Raw genomic sequence first — 24,486 nt, forward strand, 5'->3', positions numbered from 1 at the left:
TTTCACCCACATCCATAGCAGAGGTTGAGGTTCTGTTGGAAACTAGGCAAGTGAGGTTTAGATATCTGTGGGAGAAAGAACTCTTGTCTGCACGAGACAAGTGTGAATGTTGCAATTGGCCACCTTGATTAGCACTAAATAAGCTCGCAGCTTCAAAGGCTGGTTGCTTTCTGCCTTGGGGAATCCTTTGTGGGAAGGTGTCAGCTGGCTCTGATTGTTTCATGTCTGGAATTCCTCTAAAAGGAGGAAACCATGAAAATGAACAAAATCTGGCTACCGGTATTTATTTATTTTTAAAAAACTGTAAGATCAGAAGTGTAAATAAACAGCAACACTCAGAAAATCCCACAAGGGAAACAATCAGGGCCAGCTAACATCTCCCAACAAAGGATTCCTCCATGTGCTGTTCATTTACTATCCTGATTTTAATTTTTAAATACTGGTAACCAGATTTTGTTCATTTTCATGGTTTCCTCCTTTCTGTTGAGATGATCCACCTGCTTGTGGATTTCAATGGCTTCTCTGTGTAGTCTGACATGGTGGTTGTGAGAGTGGTCCAGCATTTCTATGTTCTCCAATAATATGCTGTGTCCAGGTTGGTTCATCAGGTGCTCTGGTATCAATCGGGGCCAGCTAACACCTCCAAACAACATATTCCTCTCAAGCAGTAACCAGCCAGACTTATCTTCAATGGCTTCTCTGTGTAGTCTGACATGGTGGTTGTCAGAGGGATCCAGTATTTCTGTGTTCTCAAATAATATGCTGTGTCCAGGTTGGTTCACCAGGTGCTCTGGTGTCAATCAGGGCCAGCTAACACCTCCCAACAAAATATCTCCCTGGGTAGCAACCAGCCAGGCTTTGAAGCTGCAAGGCCATTCAAAGCTAATCAAGTTGGCCAATTACATCATCTGCACTTACCTCAAACAGACAAGAGTTCTTTCTTCCACCCTGGACCTCATTCCACAGATATATACACAGTCTACTTGCCTCATTTCCAACAGCCTTCTATACAGATACCCTCACTGATTGACTTTGCAGCTGCAATGCCATTCAATGCTAATCCAGGTGGCCAATTGCAACATTCAGACTTGCCTCCAATAGACAAGAGTTCTTTCTCCCACCCTGGACATCATTCCAGAGGTGTATATATAGTCTACTTGCCTCATTTCCAACAGACCTCCATGCAGATACCCTCACTGATTGACTTTGGAGCTGCAAGGCCATTCAATGCTAATCAATGGCAACATTCATACTTGCCTCCAATGGACAAGAGTTCTTTCTCCCACCCTGGACATCATTCCACAGGTATATAAACCCCATTTGTCTAGTTTGCAACAGACCTCGCAACCTCTGAGGATGCCTGCCATAGAGGTGGGTGAAACGTCAGGAGAGAATGCTTCCGAAACATGGTTACACAGCCCAGAAAACTCCCAGCAACCCAGTGATTCCAGTCATGAAGGCCTTCGACAACATACTCAATGTATGGCATTCTTAAACACCTCTGCACCTTGGAGAAGGACAATTGGCCAAAAGCAGACACTCTGTGGTTCAAGCAGCCAATTTGCTTTAATATATCAAAACCAACAAAATAAACGTTTCTCTGTCCCAAATACCCAAATGACTCGAGGGTTTGCCTTCCGTTGGCGTCTTGAGATCTCTCCAAAGGTGGGTTTGGGACTCATACAAGGTGGGGAAGTCTTCGTGTGTCTGTATGTATGTATCAACAATCATCGATTGCTGGAGACGAAATGGGAACATACAAAAATAGAGATACTCTCCAAGGGGAAGGCTTTGGAAACTCATTTTTCACTCCAGCGATGGATTCGCGTCATAGCCCCTGTTAGGACAGTCTGAGACAAATCACACACACACCCCACTCTTTATTCTGCCATCCAGAGCTTAAAGGTTCGGTCGTAGGAACACGTCGCAATCAGCTGCCCGTCCAGAGAGATGTCCAAACCCATCACTTTGCCTTCGTGCCCCGCCAGGGTCTTCAAAGGGGACCAGCCCGGGTGCGTCCAGACCTTGGCCGTGTTGTCGTAGGCCCCAGTGAGCAGGAAGTTGCCATGATTTGCTATGGAGAGCAAGTAGGAGAAAGGAGAGAAATGGATGAGTGAGGAGGAAGGGACAGCAGATCATTTTATGAGGTCGGCTTTCAGGCAAACAGTCACAGCCCTATGGAGAGTACATAAATAAAGGCTGCAGTACTGATCTAGGTCAACATGTTTTGGCTCTAACAAAGAAACGAGTCTTTGTTAGAGTCAATGGCTCTTAAGTGCTCATTCCAGACTAAGCCCTTGTGCAGGGAAAACAATGTTTATGGGTTTTAATTATGCTGACTGGCACAACCTGGGGGATCACAACCAGACACAGTGAAGGCATCTGCCCTTGCGCTATGCTACTCTGCTGCTGAGTACGCATGCCCAGTGTGGAACACATCTCACCACACTAAAACAATGGATGTGGCTCTTAATGAGACATGCCGCATTATCACGGGGTGTCTGCGCCCTACACCACTGGAGAAATTACACTGTCTAGCCGGTATCGCACCACCTGACATCCGCCGGGAAGTAGCAGCCAATAGTGAAAGGACCAAGGCAGTGACATCTCCAGCTCATCCCCTGTTTAGGTATCAGCCAGCACGTCAATGACTTAAATCAAGAAATAGTTTTCTAAGATCTACAGAGACACTTGCTGGAACGCCTCAGCAAGCGAGAGTCCAAAAGTGGCAGGCTCAAACCTAGAACCTAAATCAATGGCTGATACCAAATGAGAGACTCCCCCCTGGGCACACAGAAAACTGGGCGACTTGGAAGGCACGGAACAGACTGCGCTCTGGCACCACGAGATGCAGAGCCAACCTTCAGAAATGGGGCCACAAAGTGGAGAAGAGCATACAGACCACCTGCTGCAATGCAACCTGAGCCCTGCCACATGCACAATGGTGGACCTTCTTATAGTAACACCAGAAGCGCTCCAAGTGGCCAGCTACTGGTCAAAAGACATTTAATCAACTACCAAGCTTGCAAACTTTGTTTTGTTTTGTTTGTTAAAAATGCAATGCAATTGTTTGGTTTGCTCCTGACACAATAAATAAATTATGCTGTAACCCATCTTGGGCTACAGGGAGAGGTGGTAAATAAATAAATAAATAAATAAGCAAATAAATAAATAAAAATTATTATAGGGTTGCTGTGAGTTTTTTGGGCTGCATGGCCATGTTCCAGTAGCATTTTCTCCTGACGTTTTGCCTGCATATATGGCAGGCATTCTCAAAGGTTTGTTCAGAGACCTGAACAGACCTCTGAAGATGCCTGCCATAGATGCAGGTGAAATGTCAGGAGAGAATGCTGCTGGAGCATGGCCATACAACCCCAGGGGTTATCCAGTTCAGAGGGAAAGTTGAGAGGGATGTAAACGCCAAAGCTAACCATGATACCCTGGAGCTGAGACTTACGTTCAAACTTGACCCCCGTCACTAGGTTCTGATGGGCAGGGATGGTATAGATACATCGCCTCTGGCGGAGGTCCCATACTTTGCAAGTGTTGTCACCGCTGCCGGTGGCAATGTGGTACCTACAGTGAGAGAGGAGAAGGAAGAGTTATAATATAATATAATATAATATATTGTATATGCTTATAATATTTATAACATTATAATGTAATGCAATATAATACTAATACTAATAATATGATATTATAATTATATATTTACCGTATATACTCAAGTATAAGCCGACCCGAATATAAACCAAGACACCTAATTTTACCACAAAAATTGGGAAAACGTATTGACTCAAGTATAAACCGAGGGTGGAAAATGTAGCAGCGACTGATAAATTTCAAACTAAAAACAGATACCAATAAAATTACATTAAATGAGGCATCAGAAGGTTAAATGTTTTTGAATGTTTACATAACACTGTAGTTTAAGATAAGACTGTCCAACTCTGATTCTAAGCATCTTCAATGTGCTTATGTATCCTTTCAATAATAATGAGAGTAACATAATAAATATAATAACTATAATAAATATAATAATAATAATAATAATAATAATAATAATAATAATAATTTGTTTCATAAAGATCAAGTAGACAGAACATATTGTAAAGAACAAAAATAACTTTCTGGCCTTGCATCGCACATTTTAGTGCAAATATTAAGACACAAAAAAGGTTCAATTCAGCAAGTAAAATAATGGAAATGTAATAATAACAGTAATAATAGAGTAAAATAATAAATGTAATAATAATAAATATTGCAATATAATACATGTAATAATAACATTAATAAAGTAAAATAATAATGTAATAATAGAGTAAAATGATAAATGTAATAATAATGATGATGATAATAAATAGAGTAAAATAATACATGTAATAAAAATAATAATAACAGAGTAAAATAATAAATAACCTTGACTTGAGTATAAGCCGAGAGGAACATTTTCCGCGTATAAAAAGGGCTGAAAACCTAGGCTTATACTCGAGTATATACAGTATATTACATGTAATATTACTAATAATATTACAATATAATGATATGGTGCAATATAGCAATATTTAGTGCTGATATTGTACTATGCTAATAATATAATATATTGTATGTATATACCTTGTAAGCCGCTCTGAGTCCCCTTTGGGGCGAGAAGGGCGGCATATAAATGTCGTAAATAGATAAATAAGAGTTCAGCTTCAGCCTTTGGTACCTCCTGAGTAGTGGGAGCTAGAGTTGTTTGTGGAGGCAGGAGCTTGTCTGTGTAAGTGGACATTCCAGCCACACACATACATATATTCACTTTTATTATACGCATAGATGTGCCAATATTACAATGCATTTCATTAACATTTCCTCTCTAAGGACCTCTAGGCCAATAGTTCTCAGCCTGTGGGTCTCTAGATGTTTCAGCATTCAACTCCCATAGCTGGTAAAATGGCTGGTATTTCTGTGAGTTGTGGCCCAAAACACCTGAGGGACCCACAGGTAGAGGACCACTGCTATTGCCCATCCAGGATGACCTTATATGGCTGACATCTACCATAGTGTTGGACTGGAAGATCCAAAATACTTCTCTATAGATGTGCAGGTCCTCCAATATTATTGTATCTCATCCTCTCATGTCCAGTTGGGTCTTACCCATTTGGGGAAAAATTGACTCCATAGATCTCCTTGAGATGGCCTTCCAAAAACATGATACAGCGCCCGGTCCGTAGGTCCCACACCCGGCCAAAGGCGTCAAGGCCACTGAAAGAAATACAGAGACATCAAACACATACATCAGCCTTCCAATGATCCGTCGGAGCACTAAATACAAGTAAATACAGTAATGTGAGGATGCCTGCCATAGATGCAGGCGAAACATCAGGAGAGAATGCTACCAGAACATGGCCATATAGCCCGAAAAACCTACCACAACCCAATAATGCTGTGTGTAAGCCTCGAGACGTACCCAGTGCCCGCAAGGGAGCCGTCGACGTGGAAGGCAATGTCGTAAACGCCTTTGCTGTGTCCCTCCTGGTGCAAAATCTCCTCCTGGGCCTCCAGGTCCCACAGTCGCCACGAATGGTCATAGCTGCCGACGCAAAAGCAAAAAGGTGGACATCACCACAGCGCTCAAAAAACTCCTTATTTAATAACGCGAAAGATTATGAATGGAGTTCCCAGTGGCGCAGCGGGTTAGACTGCTGAGCTGCTGAACTTGGTGACCAAAAGGTCAGCGGTTTGAATCTGGGGAGCGAGGAGAGCTCCCACTGTTAGCCCCAGCCTCTGCCGACCTAGCAATTCGAAAACATGCAAGTGTGAATAGATCAATAGGTACCACTCTTGCAGGAAGGTAACGGCGTTTCGTGTAGTCATGCAGGCCACATGACCTTGGAGGTGTCTATGGACAACACCGGCTCTTCAGCTTAGAAATGGAGATGAGCACCAACCCCAGAGACAAATACAACTAGACTTATTGTCAAGGGGAAACCTATACTTTTACAATAATATATAATCTATATAAATAAAAATTTAATGTTCGTTTGTGGGATTAACATAACTCAAAAACCACTGGGTGAATCGACACCAAATTTGGACACAAGATACCTATCAGGCCAACAAGTGACTGTCGCTCATAAAAACACTGGAAAACATAGCGGAAGAGACTTTAAAAGCCAAAAAATAAAAAAAATACATTACAACACATGCGCAAAACCACACATATATATGCAAACACACATATACACAAATATATACACACACATATCTATATAAATAAAAATGTAATGTTCGTTTGTGGGATCAACAGAACTCAAAAACCACTGGGGGAATTGACACCAAATTTGGTCAGCATACACCTAACAACCCAACGTATGTCCTTCACTCAAAAAAAATGAGTTTGTAATTTGGGAGTTGTAGTTGTAGTTGCTGGGATTTATTGTTCACCTACAATCAAAGAGTATTTTGAATCAAAGAGTATTTTGAATGATGGAATTGAACCAATCTTGGCAGATAGGACTCCCATGATCAACAGAAAATGCTGAAAGGGTTTGGTGGACATTGACCTTGGGTTTGGGAGTTGTAGTTCACCTACATCCAGAGAGCACTGTGGACTCAAACAATGATGGATCTGGGCCAAACTTGGCACAAATATTCCATTTGCCCAAATATGAACACAGATGGAGTTTGGGAGAAATAGACCTTGATATTTGGGAATTGTAGTTACTGGGATTTATAGTTCACCTACAATCAAAGAGCATTCTAAACTCCACCAACGACAGAATTGGAGCAGACTTCCCACACAGAACCCCCTATGACCAACAGAAAATACTTAAGGCCATCCAGTCCAACTTCACCAGGGCATGAAAACGTAATTAAAGCTCTCCCGAGAAAGGGTCATCCAGCCATAAATATAGTTAGATATATATTATTCACACACACACATAGTATTATAGATTTGAAAGGAAGCCCTAAAGAAAGTCAATGATATGTTGCATGTTCCAGAGTGGGCAAACTAGACAATCTTCAAATCAACACTGACAAAGAAACAACAAGAAATACTGTTTACCCACAAACATAAAGAAATATATTAGAAACCAACACTTTCTCATTATTTTATTTTCCAGATTACCAGACTGGGCCACAGCAATGTGTGGCAGGGGACAGCTAGTATAATATATAAACATTTCTTGGGGCTCTATGAGAAACTTTTGCCTAAAAAGGGCTCCACGGCTGAAAAGGTTGCTCTACATGAACAATATATTTCTCATACTGAGGACTAGAGGAGCGCAGGAACATGCCTGAAAGCGAATTCTCTGATATGGAGGTTTATTTTCACACTGAGGGTTCTTTTCCCCATCTATCCATAGCCATGGCCCCTTGTTGTGAAAAAAAAAAGAAATCCCTTACCAGGTGGTTCCCAGAAATCGGCCGGAAGGATGCCAGGTGACCCGAGCAACTCTCACAGTGTGCCCTTCGATGTCGGCCACTGGCTCGTCGCTGAAAGAAACATAAGGAGAACCGATTGAGAGCTATTGGGAAGAAATGCTGTTAGGAATCGTGGGAGCTGATGTCCAAAACACCTGGAGGGCCAAAGTTTATCTATTATTTATTTACGAGGAGCTGTCTTCATAGACCTGTCAGCAGCTTATGATACTGTGAACCACCGCCTCCTCCTGAGAAAAATGTATAATATCACAAAGGACGACCACCTCACCAATTTCACATAGGAAACCTGCTACAAAACAGGAGCTTTTTTGTTGAGTTCCAGGGCCAGAGAAGCAGATGGCGGAAACAGAAGAACGGCCTGCCTCAGGGGAGCGTGCTCGCTCCATCCATGTTCAACATCTACACAAATGACCAGCCACTGCCAGAAGGGACAGAGAGTTTCATCTATGCCGATGATCATGCCATTACTGCTCAAGCAGGGAGCTTTGAGATGGTAAAACAGAAGCTCTCCAAACCTCTAGGTGCCCTTACTGCCTATTAAAGGGAAAACCAGCTGATCCCTAACACATCTAAAACACAGACATGTGCTTTCCACCTCAAGAACAGACAAGCATCCCGAGCTCTGAGGATGATCTGGGAAGGAATCCCACTGGAGTATTGCAGCGCACCCAAATACCTGGGAGTCACTCTGGACCGTGCTCTGACCTACAAGAAGCACTACCTGAATATCAAGCAAAAGGTGGGTGCTAGAAACAATATCATACGAAAGCTGACTGGCACAACCTGGGGATCACAATCAGACACAGTGAAGACATCTGCCCTTGCGCTTTGCTACTCTGTTGCTGAGTACGCATGCCCAGTGTGGAACACATCTCACTTCGCTAAAACAGTGGATGTGGCTCTTAATGAGACATGCCGTATTATCACGGGGTGTCTGCGTCCTACACCACTGGAGAAACTACACAGTCTAGCGAGTATTGCACCACCTGACATCCGGCAAGAAGTGGCAGCGAATAGTGAAAGGACCAAGGCAGAGACATCTCCAGCTCATCCCTTGTTTGGGTATCAGCCAGCACGCCAATGACTTAAATCAAGAAATAGTTTTCTAAGATCTACAGAGACACTCGCTGGAACACCCCAGCAAGAGAGAGTCCAAAAGTGGCAGGCTCAAACCCAGAACTTCAACACCCATGGCTGATACCAAATGAGAGACTCCCCCCTGGGCACACAGAGGATCAAAACATTAAACCAGTAAAAATGATCACAGTGGGCAGGGTTAATTCAAAGATTAAAATTTTAAAATACTGGGAGATAGGGCAGTGTAAAATATAAGGTATTAGGTAGGAATTCATTGCACAAAGGGTAGGAAGGTAGGAATTCATTGCTTCGAAGGGAATGGGCCTACCTTTCGAGACTCCAGAGCTTGACAGAGCCATCTGCTGCGCAGGAAGCCAAGTTCACATCCTTCTTGTCCAGGGAGATGGTTGCCTTGGGGTGGAAGACAATGGCCCCCACATTGGTGTTGTGCCCTTGGGGAGAAGAACAGCCCTTCAACAAAGCCCAGCAATCAAAGGAAAAGAAAAAGCAACCAAGTTCCATTCTCAGAATCAGAAACTCAGTGTTTCTCAACCTTCCTAATGTCGCAACCCCTTAATACAGTTCCTCCTGTTGTGGTGACCCCCAACCATCACATTATTTTCGTTGCTACTTCATCACTGTCATTTTGCAACTGTTATGAATCATCATGTAAATATCTGATATGCAGGATGTATTTTCATTCACTGGACCAAATTTGGCACAAGACCTCGGCACACCCAAAGAAGGATTGATTTTGTCATCTGGGAGTTGTAGTTGCTGGGATTAATAGTTCACCTACAACCAAAGAGCATTCTGAACTCCACCAACAATGGAATTGAACCAAACTAGGCACACAGAACTCCCATGATCAACAGAAAATACTGGGGGGGGGGGGGGGGGGGTTGGTGGGCATTGACCTTGAGTTTGGGAGTTGTAGTTCACCAACATTCAGAGAGCAACAATAAAATTGGGACAGACTTCCCACACAGAACTCCGATGACCCAGAGAAAATACTGTGTTTCATGATGGTCTTTGGTGACCCCTCTTACACCCTCTTGCGACCCCCCCCCCAGGGGTCCCGACCCCCAGGTTGAGAAACACTGGCTTAATTAAAAGTAGAGGAAAGCAAGGGATAGAAGAAGCCACTCTACCTCGTAAAGTGTGGATGAGATTGCAATCCGGCACCGACCATAGTTTGCAGAGTCCGCTCCTGGGGGTGGAAAAAGGACAGAGTTGTGAACATTTCCCTCCTCACAAAACAGTTTTCCCTATGCACAAGCTGCGCACAAGGTGAAAGAGTGAGCAGGATGGAATTTTTTTGGGGGTCGGTGGGGGATAAGCAATACAAAAGGATCCCTTTACCAACAGGCCGTAGCCAGGAGCTTTGAATTCGGGCTGAAGTGGCAGTACGAGATGGGCCGGTCGTCTCCGATCTGGCTGCAGAAGTTGTTCAAAGACTGAAAAGGGGAAAAGAATGGAAGGAAAACACCGTTGGGCATCGGAAGGGTTGAAAAAAAGGAGCTGAGATTGCAAAATATTTACATTCAAAGGTTTGCCCGTGCCTGCTCCAGAGTGTAGACTTGAATTCTCAGAAACCTCTCTATGTCCCTATGATTATTATTCTTCACTCTGACTTTATATCTCCCACGTCCCATCATCATCAACACATTACACAGAGACATCTCAGTGGGACGCCGGGATGATTTGATGTTTTTTATCCTCCTTGGGAGGCTTCTCTCATGTCCCCGCACGGGGAGCTGGAGCTGATAGAGGGAGCTCATCCGCCTCTCCCCGGATTTGAACCTGCGACCTGTCGGTCTTCAGTCCTGCCGGCACAGGGGGTTAACCCACTGCGCCACCGGGGGCTCCTATTGAGCATTCTGAAGCCCACCAATGATAGAATTGGGCCAAACTTCCCACACAGAACCTCCATGACCAACAGAAAATACTGTGTTTCCTGATGGTCTTTGGCGACCCCTCTGACACCCCTTCGCAACACCCCCAGGTTGAGAAAGCCTGAAGTCTCTGGTGGCTTTGTGTTGCCATAATCCTGTGCCTGGGATACATGTCATGGCAGAGACACCATTCTATTTACCCTGAGAGATTTGTGCAGCTCTTGTTTCTGGGATGTTCGCGTGGCCTCGGGGATGTCCTTCATCAAGCGGGCTTCCTCCAGTCGCTTCATCGCCCTGGCAAGGAATAAAGACAGACACATGAAGGTCTTGTAGCATGAAGCAGAACAAGGCGGCACTGTAGAATGAATGCAGTTGGATCCCACTTGAACTAATATGGCTCAGTGCTATGAAATCCTGAGAGTTGCAATTTTACTTTAGCCTTCTCTGCCAGAGTCCAGCTGCCTCATCAAAGTGCAACTCCCATGGCAGTTCAAGTGGGGTCAAACTGAATTAATTCTACCATGTAGATCCCTTCCAGTCTCTGGCTTACAACCAGACACAGGTTGCCATTTGGGACAAGACGGAAGCCGTTTTGTTCCCATCCCAAAGTAGAGACATCTACCAGCCCTTCAATTGTGTTTCCCTTGGCTATTTCCTTACCGAGGGAGTGAGTAGTTGGCAATCCATATTCTGGCAGTCTTCAATGTGTTTGGTCCTTCGTGGTACCAGGTTTGCTGATACTGAGAGAGATAGACAAAGCACACAAAATCAACTAACCCAAAAATCCTCAAAGCGGACAAGAGCAAAGCAGACAGCAATCCCCCAAAACGGACATGAGCACGAGGCACAGAGGCTGCTCCCTTCAGGCCCTAAAGCAGTGTATCTCAACCTGGGGGTCGGGTCACCAAAGACCATGAGAAAACAGTCTTTTCTGTTGGCTATGAGGTTCTGTGTGGGAAGTTTGGCCCAAATCTATCGTTGGTGGGATTCAGAATGGTCTCTGATTGTAGGTGAACTATAAATCCCAGCAACTACAACTCCCAAATGTCAGATCAATTTCCCCCAAACTCCACCAGTGTTCACATTTGGAAAAATTGGGTATTCATGCCAAGTTTGGTCCAGATCTATCATAGTTTGAGTCCACAGTGCTCTCTGGATGTAAGTGAATTACATATCCCAAATTTAAGGTCAATGCCTACTAAACCCTTCCAATATTTTCTGTTGGGAGTTCTTTGTGCCAAGTTTAGTTCAATTCCATCATTGGTGGAATTCAGAATGCTTTTTGATTGTAGGTGAACTATAAATCCCAACAACTACAACTCCCAAATGATAAAAGTCAACCCCCCCCCCCCCCCCCACCAGTATTCAAATTTGGGCATATTGGGTATTTGTGCCAAATTTGGTCCAGTGAATGAAAATACAACCTACATATCATATATTTACATTACGATTCATAACATTAGCAAAATTACAGTTATGAAGTAGCAATGAAAATAATGTTATGGTTGGGGGTCACCACAACAGGAGGATCCGTATTAAGGGGTCGCAGCATTAGGAAGGTTGAGAAACGCTGCTCTAAAGCCATGTACTCTGACGCTAGTGCTCTCTCTGGCATTTGCTCTTAACTGAAAATGCTACTCTTATGCCAAAGCAATGGCTCTTAACTCAAAATACTCTTGTTGTGATGCTCTTAAGTAGAGATTCCACTGTATAAGCATCTGTTTCAAATGTAAATAAGGACAGCGGCAATTTCACACTCACTTCCTCTTTCGTCTTCTTGGATTTCTCGTCGTCCTTTTTGGTTTTCTTCAACGCATCTGTGCCGACCACCGAGAGGATATTCCGTAGCCTGCCAAGAAAGGGATTCAACAGTAAATGAATCCTGTTAGAGGTTAAGCCAAGGCTCTTAAGACAAAAAATGTTCTCTCTCCCACCTCTCTCTCCTTTCCGCAGGCCCTTCGCCGAAAAGGGTGATGGGCTCCCCAAGAGCTCGTAAGCAGGCCTTGACCTCCGAATCATCTGTGGAGACATTGATTTGCCTGGCCCGCTTCCGGCGCTCAAATTCAGCCAGGACTTCTGCCTGGCGCTCGCTGATGTGGTCTTCCAGGTCAAAAACTTCACCTAATCATACAAAAAAAGAAAGAAAGATGAGAGGTTCCAGTAACAACAACAAGAGAAGTATTCCAGCCCTTTCGCGGGTGACAAAAGCAACAACTCGGTAAATGACAGAACTGGGATGAACAAATTCTATCCAGACTAGAACTCAGGTCAGCAATCAAATTCCCTATCTCTGGACATATGGGAAGCCTGAATTGTATTGCACCCCTTTCTCTTAGACACCTTTCACAGCCGGATTTTATCAGCTAGCACGCCAATGCCTTTCTAAGATCTACAGAGATACTTGCAGGAACACCTCAGCAAGCTAGAGTCCAAAAGTGGCAGGCGAAAACCCAGAACCTCAAGCTATGGCTGATACCAAATGAAACTTTTAATCAATTTTTATTAAGTATACATCAAAATTAGAGTGACATAATATAGCATGAGAAATTTATAGATATATAGATATAAAGATAAGAACATGTAAAGTGGGAGAACAATTGGTATAAGAGAAAAGTAGGAAAAGAGAAAATACAAAAACAGAAAAAGAGAGAAAAAATATATTGAAAAAATGTTGACTTCCATTCTGTGCTTTTGCTATTGTTCTGCTTCAAAATAGTTAAAACTATCTTCCTGTTTACGTTATTACAATTTAGTACTATTCTATACGTTCATTTACTATCTCTTTCTGCCATGGGAGTGGAGAATCAGTTTGTTATATCAACATAAATCTATCTATATCTAATTCAAAAGAAAAAAAATATGACTATTATATTTATCCTCCTTGTCTCTTAGCTTTTTCATATTCTTCAAAAAGTGTCTAATCTGTCCTTTTTATTGGGGGGCCTGAGTTGACCTTAAAAAAAAAAGTTAACGTTTCCATATCTTTAACTTCCCTTAATTTGTCCATCCAGTCTTCAACGTCGGGGATCTTAGCAGTTTTCCACAATCTCGCAAGCACTTATTCTTTCTGCTGTGGCCATATAAGTAAAGAGAACATCTTTATACTTGTCTAAAATTAAGTCCGAGTCAGTGATACCTAGAAGATAGTATTCTGGTTTTTTAACAAATCTAATTTCTAAATTTTTTTGGGTTTCCTCGTGTATGAGCTTCCAATATTTTTGTACTTCTTCACAAGTCCACCACATGTGGAAGAAACTCCCCTCGTGATACCGAATGAGAGACTCCCCCCTGGGCACATAGAAGACTGGGCGACTTGGAAGGCACTGAACAGACTGCGCTCTGGCACCACGAGATGCAGAGCCAACCTTAAGAAATTGGGCCACAAAGTGGAAGCCATGACACATGAGTGCGGAAAAGAGCAAACCACAAACCACTGACTACAATGAAACCTGAGCCCTGCCACATGCACAATGGAGGACCTCCTCATAGCAGCACTCCAAGTAGCCAGCTACTGGTCAAAGGACATTTAATAGAATGCCAAGTTTTTAACACATTAAAACTGTATCCTCAATCGCTTCTGACATAATAAATAAATAAATAGGAAGCCTTGGACTGAGTGGTTCTTACCGCTGGTGACGTTGATGTTGCCGGCCTCAATCGCTGCTTTGACGGCATCTTTGCCCAGCATCCCAGACTCTCCCTTGAGGAGACGCTCGCGCTCCTTCTCCTCGAGGCTCCCATAAAAAATGGGGCCTTTCTTGGCTGGAGGACCATTGCCTTCGTCGGAGGCCTTTGTCTTTCCCAACTGCAAGGAGGATAAAGTGAGGATCACTGCCAATGCTAATCGGAGCTAATAATAATAACATCCCTCTTTATCTCTCTTACAATATACCCAAAGCAGCCATACTACAAATCCTATAATATATCCACTCAAACCTATAGGAGAATAAGGTGAGGTTCACTGACAATGCTTATTGGAGCAAACTGGAACAAATTATTATATAAAATTATTATATAATTATAGAGTTTTTTAATACTGGTAGCCAGATTTTGTTCATTTTCATGACAAATCACGAACCAAGGAACATAAAAGGCACTGCAGACTACTCCAACCAGAGAAGTCAGCCATAGCAGAGCACCTGATGAACCAACCTGGACACAGCATATTATTCGAGAACACAGAAATGCTGGACCACTCTCACAACCATCATGTCAGACTACACAGAGAAGCCACTGAAATCCACAAGAAGCATGTGGGCAATTTCAACAGAAATTGAACAAAACATGAAAATGAACAAAATCTGGCTACCAGTATTAAAAAACTCAAAAATTACAATAGCACAACAACAGAGGGGAAACAATCAAGGACATCTAATCACCTCTCAACAAAAGGTTGCCTCAGGCCATCAAATGCTAATCAAGGTGGTCAGTTGAAACATTCACACCTAGCTCCAACAGACAAGAGTCCTTTGTCCCACCCTGGTCATTCCACAGATATATAAACCCACTTTCCTAGTTCCAACAGATCTCATAACCTCTGAGGATGCTTGCCATAGATGCAGGCGAAACGTCAGGAGAGAATGCCTCCAGAACATGGCCATATAGCCTGAAAAAACCTACAACAACCCATTATATTGTATTATTATTGCCATTATATTGTATTACATGATCATATTATGATCAATATTATATGTACATACAATGTATTATGTACATATAATATGTATCATAATATCATCATGTAATACAATATAATACCAATAATAATACAATTGGCCAATCACATTATTAGCATAGCACAATATTGGTATCAAATGACTATATTGTGCTATACTACTATGCTGCGATTACATAATATTACATATAATACAGAATATACAATTACTATATTGTATTACTATATTGTCATGCAAATTCCACACCAATGGAGAGAGTCAGGAACACTGGGATGCCTGTGGTGGAGGAAACACATGAAATCTAGGATATTGTCCCTGGCTGAAAGCCTTCACTTGGGTGGTGGGCCGTATGTTGTCTTATTTACATGTTTTAATTGTTTATATCGGTCTTAAATGTGTTTTTCCCCGAAAATAATATAATGTCATGAGTTGTTTCCCTTACCGATAAGCTTCTCGAGGCAGCCATCATTACTAATGGCGACTTCCGGCGGATGCGGCTTCAAGGAGGGAGAGGCTCAGCCAATCACGTTCGATCACGGAGAGGCTCATCTGGCGACACGCATGCGCACACGGGATGTCTGGCTTGGTCGTAATCACTGCGCATGCGTGGACGAGCAACGGGTCCCCGTTTGGTCCTAAAGATGCTACGTCGGAAGCCAACGCGTTTGGAGCTCAAGCTGGACGATATTGAGGAGTTTGAGGGGGCCAGAAAGGAGCTGGAGGTGGGTAGTTGGAAGGAAAGGGCGTATAACCAGCTTAAGAGGGGTTTGTTGCCCCATTTGCTTTGAAATTCCCCTTTGGGGGCACTCTGTGCATGCTCAGAGGCACTTCTCCTTCAGTTCCTTCAACTAGAGCAGCTCCTCCTATAAAATATATGAGCCCATAGTTGAATCATATTTATTCACTACTAACTGTCCCCTGCCACACGTTGCTGTGGCCCAGTCTGGTGATCTGGAAAAATAAAGTAATGGTTTCTAATCTGTGTAATGTCTTTATGCTTGTGGGTAAACAGTATTTCTTGTTGTCTCTTTGTCAGTGTTGATGTGGAAAGTGTCTGGTTTGCCTACTCTGGAATATGCACTATATCATTGTCCTTCTTTAGGGGTCCCTTTCAAATCTATAATATTATATCTGTGTGTGTGTGAATCATATATATCAGTGTTTCTCAACCTGGGGGTTTTCATCAGAAAACATGGTATTTTCTGGTGGTCATGGGGATTCTGTGTGGGAAGTCTGGCCCAATTCTATTGTTGTTGGGGTTCAGAATGCTCTTTGATTGTAGGTGAACTATAAATCCCAGCAACTACAACTCCCAAATGTCAATGTCTGTTTCCCCAAAACTCCACTAGTGTTCACATTTTGGCATATTGAGGATTCGTGCCAAGTTTGATCCAGATCCATCATTGTTTGAGTCCACAGTGATCTCAGGATGTAGCTGAACTACAACCCCCCTTCAACTCCACCACTATTCAAATTTGTGTGTATTGGGTATTCGTGCCAAATTGGTCCAGCGAATAAAACTGTGTCCTGTATATCAGATATTTACATTATAATTCACAACAATAGCAAAATTACAGTTATGAAGTAGCAACAAAAATAATTTTATGATTGGGGGTCACCACAACATGAGGAACTGTGTTAAGGGGCCATGGCATTAGGAAGGTTGCGAAACTCTGATATATATCTATGTATATCTATGGCTGGATGGCTCTTTGTCAGGAGGGGTTTGATTAGATTTTCTTGCCCTGATGAAGAGAGTTGGATTGGATGGTCTTAAGTATTTTCTGTTGGTGATGGGGTTCAGCGTGGGAAATTTGCCCCAATTCTGTCATTTGTGGAGTTCAGAATGCTCTTTGATTGGAATATTTGTGCCATGTTTTGTCCAGATCCATCATTGTTTGAATCCACAGTGCTCTCTGGATGTAGATGAACTACAACTCCCAAACTCAAGGTCAATGCCCACCAAACCCTTCTAGTCTTTTCTGTTGGTCATGGGAGTCCTGTGTGTCACCTTTGGTTCAATTCCATCATTGGTGGAGTTCAGAATGCTCTTTGATTGTAGATGAACTATAAATCCCAGCAACTACAACTCCCAAATGACAAAATCAATTTTTTCGAATGAAGGACATTTATTTTTTTACTTCATGTATTTTGTTGTGATGTAATTTTTCTGTTATTTTGTGTCTAACTTTGTTGTATTATTTTTAGGCTTGGCCTCATGTTAGCTGCCCCGAGTCCCCTTTGGGGAGATGGTGGCAGGGTATAAACAAAGTGTTCTTACACACACACACATATATCATAAATAAATAAATAGCCTGGAGCCAAACCATGTTGGGCTTTAAAGGTCAAATGCAGCTTAAGAACAAACCTACAGAACCTAACTTGTTTGTAACTTGGCGACGGTGTAATTCCGTGTTTAATTTTTTGTCGTGTTTCCGTTTTGCCTTTTCAGAGTTGCAAGAAGCAGCGGGAAGAAGTGGATGTGGTGGGAGCCAGCGATGGCGAAGGCGCGCTGGGATTGAACATCGACCACAAGAGCCGAGAACAGATGATCCACGACCGGATCGGCTACAAGCCCCAGCCCAAACCCAACAATCGCTCCTCTCAGTTTGGCAACTTTGAGTTCTAGGGTCTTTCCTCTGCTGACTTCCATGACACTAGAGCAAAAAAGAGGATTACTTAAAGAAAACAGCCAAGGGGAATGGACTTTAGATAAACCGAAGACTGGACTCTTCTCCCAAAACCTGTGAGATCTTTGTTCCACTTATGGAATTTTTTAACTTTCCTCAATAAATGTATGTGTCTGCTTTTTTTATCCCTATAGAGTTTGCATTTTAGGAAGAGGTGAGATAATAAGACCCAATCGGTCACGTTTGAAGTCAGGATTTGAAAGCCCGTTGGCCAATAAGTACCACATAACTTTGGTCAGTCACCTAAATAGAAACATATATGTTTGTGTATATACATAAACATATATACCGTATATACTCAAGTATAAGCCGACCCGAATATAAGCCGAGGCACCTAATTTTACCGCAAAAAACCTGAGAAAACGGATTGACTCGAGTATAAGCCGAGGGTGGGAAATGCAGCCACTACGAGTAAATTGCAAAATAAAAATAGATACCAATTAAATTACATTAATTGAAGAACCAGTAAGTTATATATTTTTAAATATTTACAAAAATTGTAATTTTAGATAAGACTGTCCAACTCTGATTAAATGATTATTTACCTTCTTCAATGTAAATGTGCTTATGTATCCTTCCAATAATAATAGAGGAACATAATAAATGTGATAACAACAACAATAATAAAAAGAGTAAAATAATGAATGTAGCAATAACAACAATTATGCAGTAAAATAATAAATGTATAATAGAGTAAAATGATAAATGTAATAATAATAAATAGAATACAATAATAAATGAAATAATAATAATAACAGAGTAAAATAATAAATAACCTTGACTCGAGTATAAGCCAAGGGGGACTTTTTCAGCTTAAAAAAAGGGCTAAAAAACTAGGCTTATACTCGAGTATATACAGTACATTGTGTTGTCGAAGGCTTTCGTGGCCGGAATCACTAGTTCCAGAAGCATTCTCTCCTGACGTTTCACCAACATATATACAGTACATATACACACAGACACATACTTGTCATATATCTATCTTCCATATATTTTCCGATTAATTTAACAGTGGAGATGCATACTGGGATTGCCTAGTGGTGTAACAGAGAGCAGCTTTTACAAATCAAACACACAACATACCTGTAAGATACATTCTGCTTTATTAATTACATACAGACTGATAATCCGTACTTACATAATAGTATCAGGTGGGCAATTTCCACTATGGATTTAATAGATATGTACATCCAGCGAGGCACAATGCTAGAAACATAGAAAAGGCACCTTTTTCTTTCTTGAATACAGTGGGGGAAAGCACTGGCAACACAAATTGTATCAGCTAATATGAATGCGGCTCGATATAACTGGACGATAGAGGGGAGTTATGTTTCTGTATGCCTCCCTTTGCAAAACTGAAATGCCCTAAATGGCAACAATTGAACCTCGCAAACTTCTTTGCATACCCTTGACATGTGTTTGGGGGCCAGCGGCAATATGCAGTACCAGTTTGGAATAATAGTGCATCCCATAAGAGATGCGCCATAGCACCTTTGCGAACAATTCAGCAGCAAGGAAATCTGTTGCTGAGACAATCCCGCTGCTACTTGTATGCTTGGCAAGAAAGAAAAGGCAATGTTTACTTCCCTTTCACCAAAGGACTGTGAAAAAAGTCCTGTGTAAGAGCTGGGGAACACTCTGGGAGGAATTCGGTCTGTCCTCCATATTTGCAGATTTGATTTAAATGGTTTTGATTTCTCTCTTCAGGTAACCCTGAAGGATATGAACCAAGTCATAGCCCAGAACTTCTACCTTTGTAGTGTTTCCTCAAGGTTTCCACATCCAATGTTTATTTTTCTCACGGTTAGGGCTATAGAGGAGGGACTGTGTTTTCTTAAAGCTAATATTGGGTTGCAGTGAGTTTTATGGGCTGTATGGCCATGTTCCAGAAGCATTCTCTCCTGACGTTTCACCCACATCTATGGCAAGCATCCTCAGAGGTTGTGAGGTCTGTTGGAAATTAGGAAAATGGGGTTTATATATCTCTGGAATGTCCAGGGTGGGACAAAGAACTCATGTCTGTTGGAGGTGGGTGTGTTTCAATTAGCCACCTTGATTAGCATTTAATGGCCCAGCAGTTTCAAGGTGTGGCTTGGATCTGGGCCAAACTTAGCACAAATCCTCAATATGCCCAAATGTGAACACTGGTAGTTTGGAGGAAATAGACCTTCACATTTGGGAGTTGTTGTTGCTGGGATTTATAGTTCACCCACAATTAAAGAGATTCTGAATGCCACCAGTGATAGAATTGGGTCAAACTTCCCACACAGAAGCCCCACAACCAACAGAAAACTATGTGACACCCCCTCACGTCCCCCCAAGGGGTCCCAACCCCCAGGTTGCAAAACACTGCACTTATCGAAAGCATCCTCGTGTCCTGAAACAGCAGGTTGAGTTGCATATTGAGTAGCAATCTTTGCCTGCACGGTCCAAATAATGTGAGAGACAGCTCACAGCTTCAGGTCATTCATCCCATTCTTATCTGAGGTAGTTCTAGACTAAGGGCAATTTGGATCGTTTTAGAACTAATTGTCAACTTTCGAGTCACACTGAAGCCAGCGTTTGTTCCATCCATTTATTTAAAAGATGCTTGATACGTTTAAAAAAATGATTTGCATACATTTTACACATTCACAATTAAGTGGCGATGGACAATTCGCATCAAGTGCCATTATTGTCGGATTGTCTGCGGCCATTTATTAATTTGGGCAGAAGACAAAAACAGATACGGTTTAGAAAGAACGAGGAAGTCAAAGCGGAGAAACCAAGCGGCCTAAAAACCTCAGAACCAATGGCATTAACTTGCTCATTGTTTACATCTTTGGGTTTCTCGGCGACGATTCCACTCAATTCTCACCAAATCCTTGGGAAAGTCAGCTACTTTGGATTTGATGCCATCTTTCATTCGATTCCCACCAAATCCAAACGCTGTCGGTTTAAAAACATTACAGGGAGAACATGGAATCAGTTACTTTCAATCATAAGACAGTCTTTAAAAAAGAAGAAGATCAAAACCACTAATTGTTTCTATTATATAAGCCATTAAAATCCTAAGGAAACGGGCCTAGCCAGTTGTCAGCTCTCTTCCAGCCACTCAAGAGGGAAGATGCAGGGGAAAAGAGCGACCGAATGGCGCAGGCATTGATGGGAGGGCACCCCATACGGTTCGTTGGCATGTTTCCAGTCAACCTGGTCCTGTCCAGAAGCTGCGTGGCTGGCTGGTGTTAATGGCAATGCTCAGTGATGTCCACCACCACCGCCTTCTTCCAGCTAAAGAAGAAGTAGCCAGTCCCGGCGCCTCCGGCTACAGCAATGCAGAGGTAGCCATTGTAGGTCATGAAGATGAGCATGAGGAAGTAGCTGACCACCACTTGGATGACGTGAAGGGCCGTCTGGAAAAGGTGCGGGAGGCTCAGCATTTGTTGCCTAATGAAGCCGGGAAAAAGAAAGCATCAATATATATATGAGGAATAAAGCTATCGAGGGAATAAGGTTAGTGTGGGGGTCTTCAAAATGTTTAAACAGAGGGCCAGCTCAGGGTTCATCAGACTGTTGGGCAGCTAGACCAGGGGTCCTCAAACTAAGGCCCGGGGGCCGAATGCGGCCCTCCAAGGTCATTTACCCAGTCCTCGCTTAGGGTCAACCTAAGTCTGTAATGTTTTGAAAGCACACAACAACAACAATCTTATCTCATCAGCCAAAATCAGGCCCACACTTCCCATTTTAATTATTGTATTGTTTTTAAGTGTTTTTTGCACTACAAATAAGATATGTGCAGTGTGCATAGGAATTCATTCATTTTTTTTTCAATTTATAATCCAGCCCTCCAACAGTTTGAGGAACTGTGACCTGGCCCTCTGTTAAAAAAAGTTTGTGGACCCCTGAGCTAGACTATTAGTTTGAAAAAAACATGAATGGATTCCCATACACATTGCACAGTGAAAGAACAAGGAAGTAAAATATTTTAATGACCAACTCAGGGGGTGCTGTGAACTGGGTTTTTTTTTAGCTATGTGATCAAGTTTTTAATTAATTTTAACAGTTTATTAAAAAAACCAGTTAATTTTAATTGTTTATCTATATAAATAAAAATGTAACCCAAAAACAACTGGATGAATTGACACCAAATTTGGCCACAAGACACCTACTAACCCAAGGAGTGACCATCCCTCAAAAAATTGTAGTTGCTGGGATTTATAGTTCACCTACAATCAAACAGCATTCTGAACTCCACCAATGATGGAATTGAACTAAACGTGGCACACAGGACTCCCATGACCAACAGAAAACACTAGAAGGGTTTGGTGGGCATTGACCTTGACTTTGGGAGTTGTAGTTCACCTATATCCAGAGAGCACTGTGGATTCAAACAATGATGGATCTGGACCAAACTTGGCAGGAATACTCAATATGCCCAAATATGAACACAGATAGAGTTTAGGGGAAATAAACCTTGACATTTGGGAGTTGTAGTTACTGGGATTTACAGTTCACCTACAAACAGAGAGCATTCTGAATCCCATGAACTGTTTACCCACAAGCATAGAGAAATTACATATATTAGAAACCAACACTTTCTCATTACTTTATTTTCTAGATAACCAGACTGGGCCACAGCAACGTGTGGCAAGAGATGGCTAGTTTTTAAATAAACAGTTAAAATTAATTAACAACTTGATCACATAGCTTAATTATACTTTATCTTCCTTCTATTTCCATAAGATATTCAGATTCAGCAGTACTTTGCATGCACATTTATTATTATTACGATTATTATTATTATTATTACTATTATTATTACTATTATTTATTTTCTTCCCTGCCTTATCTCTCTAAGAAGGGGCCCAAAGCAACTAACAGTAAAAGCAATACAATATAGTTTAAAGCTTAGGAAAAATACAAACATCTAAAGAGAATTAAAGAGATAAGTCACGGCATTTACTCACCCAACGGTTTTGTGCGTCTCCATTAAGACAGTGCCATTTGGTCCCGGGACAGGCATGGAGTTGTAGCGGATGCTGACCTGCGACTTCCGGAGGAGGCTCTCGCGGGCAATCTTGAGGCCTTCATAGAACATGGCCAGCAGGAAGATGGCCACAAATGCTCCTGCCATTTCTGAGAAAGGGAGAAGAGTAGCCTGAGTCAGTTCTATCAAAACCTGGTGCTTTCGAAATGCCATTCCCAATCACTATGATCCAATATGGTGTGGACACCTGGTGGCCCTTTAGATGGAGCTGGACACGAACCTTCATTGGTTCCAGCAATGAATGATAATGGGATTTATTCTCCAACAAGCAGGGCTATCAGCTTCCCAGCCTGTATTGTTTGAGCCATGGAATTATAACTTGATTGATCTCAATGGCAGAAAGCTCACTCACCTCCAGGTGTGTTGATGACAAGCCCGGAAAACAGCAAAGGCACGTTCTCATATCCAAAGTAGAAGGTCATTGCCTGCTCCAGACACAAATAATAATAATAATGACTTGTGATTTTGTGATACGTAATCCAGCATATAGATCTCGTTTTCTGTGATCTACTGTAATAATCTATATAAATAAAAATGTAAGGTTCGTTTGTGGGATTAACATAACTCAAAAACCACTGAATGAATTGACACCAAATTTGGACACAAGACACCTATCAGGCCAATGAGTGACCATCGCTCATAAAAACACTGAAAAACACAGCAGAAGACTTAAAAAGCCCCCCCCCCCCAAAAAACAACCAAAATTACATTACAACGCAGGAAGGAAGGAAAGAGAGAGGGAAGGAAGGAGAGAAGGAATGAAAGAGAGATTTGGGATTGTGGCGCAGCTGGCTGTGTGTCAGCTGCATTAAGATCACTCTGACCAAAAGGTCATGAGTTCGAAGCCAGCCCAGGTTGGAGTGGGTTTCCAACCAATTGAGTTTAGCCTGTTGTCGACCTTTGCAACCCGAAAGACAGCTGCATCTGTCAAGTAGGAAAATAAGGTATCACCTTAAAGTGTGGGGAGGCTAAATTAACTGATTTATGAGGCCATAAAGAAGACTCCAGCAAAGCATTCCAGCGGAGAAGCATGCGGGGAATGCGGAAGTGCTTCATCAGTGTCGCATATGGACGATGAAAGCGACAGCTCCCCTGGTGGCCAGAAAAAGTTAAATAGCCTCTGTGTATGTCTGTATATGTTGTAAGTCAAAATTGGCATTGAATGTTTGCCATATATGTGTACACTATAATCCACCCTGAGTCCCCTGCGGGGTGAGAAGGGCGGAATATAAATGCTGCAAATAAATAGAATTTAAAAAATAATGCTGGGCATGAACAAGGTAGGACACTTTGTTGAGGCTTTCACTCACTTTCCTTTAGCATTGACGGAAGACAGAACACATTCCTAAGGCTATGAGACCTAAGTAGAGTCATGGAGTTGGAGGAGTTCTCAAGGGCTATCCAAAAAGTCCCAGTAGAATATCTCTACTTTTAGCCCATCCTGTTGTAACCTGAACAGCATTCAAAAACTGTTGCCATGCACTCTCCTTCTTGGGACAGTGAACTTGTGATTTGAGGCCTACTCACCATCCCTTCACTGTGCATATGTCCTGGGGCCATTGTGTTGTGATGGTGCGCATGAGGATCGGAAGTGGGCATTGCCGAGCCGGTCATATTATGACCCATATGGTGGGACATTGTCACTCGCAGGTTACGGTGGAAGGCAGGGGATGCAGAAGAAGCCTGAAAGA

General features: G+C 42.3%; 3 protein-coding genes across 4 annotated transcripts in view; 1 reads left to right on the forward strand and 2 right to left on the reverse strand.

Moving 5' to 3' along the window:
* Positions 1–1,547: 1,547 nt before the first annotated feature.
* On the reverse strand, positions 1,548–15,606 carry PRPF4 (pre-mRNA splicing tri-snRNP complex factor PRPF4). The gene is made up of 14 exons (XM_060757454.2): positions 15,522–15,606; positions 14,031–14,208; positions 12,338–12,524; positions 12,165–12,252; positions 11,064–11,143; positions 10,604–10,697; positions 9,871–9,965; positions 9,660–9,718; positions 8,837–8,960; positions 7,393–7,482; positions 5,453–5,575; positions 5,140–5,247; positions 3,458–3,576; positions 1,548–2,074 (listed from the first exon to the last, which is right to left on the reverse strand). Exons 1-14 carry the CDS (start codon positions 15,546–15,548, stop codon positions 1,881–1,883), a joined length of 1,566 nt encoding a protein of 521 aa, XP_060613437.2. The 5' UTR covers positions 15,549–15,606; the 3' UTR covers positions 1,548–1,880.
* A 61-nt stretch (positions 15,607–15,667) lies between these two features.
* On the forward strand, positions 15,668–17,892 carry CDC26 (cell division cycle 26). The gene is made up of 2 exons (XM_060757759.2): positions 15,668–15,801; positions 17,532–17,892. The coding sequence occupies exons 1-2, from the start codon at positions 15,682–15,684 to the stop codon at positions 17,706–17,708; spliced, it is 297 nt and encodes a 98-aa protein (XP_060613742.1). The 5' UTR covers positions 15,668–15,681; the 3' UTR covers positions 17,709–17,892.
* Positions 17,893–18,855: 963 nt separating this feature from the next.
* The window catches only part of SLC31A1 (solute carrier family 31 member 1), a 29,918-nt gene continuing 24,287 nt past the window's right edge, over positions 18,856–24,486 (reverse strand). For both annotated transcript variants that reach the window (XM_060757451.2, XM_060757453.2), the window contains 4 exons: positions 24,323–24,478; positions 23,148–23,220; positions 22,716–22,884; positions 18,856–21,195 (listed from right to left, as the gene is read on the reverse strand). In XM_060757451.2, the coding sequence (XP_060613434.2) occupies positions 20,994–21,195; positions 22,716–22,884; positions 23,148–23,220; positions 24,323–24,433 (555 nt within the window). In that variant the 5' untranslated portion in view covers positions 24,434–24,478 and the 3' untranslated portion in view covers positions 18,856–20,993. The remainder of the gene's footprint in view (positions 21,196–22,715; positions 22,885–23,147; positions 23,221–24,322; positions 24,479–24,486) is intronic.

The sequence above is a fragment of the Anolis sagrei genome, chromosome 11, assembly GCF_037176765.1.
Source record: "Anolis sagrei isolate rAnoSag1 chromosome 11, rAnoSag1.mat, whole genome shotgun sequence".
Taxonomy (NCBI): domain Eukaryota; kingdom Metazoa; phylum Chordata; class Lepidosauria; order Squamata; family Dactyloidae; genus Anolis; species Anolis sagrei.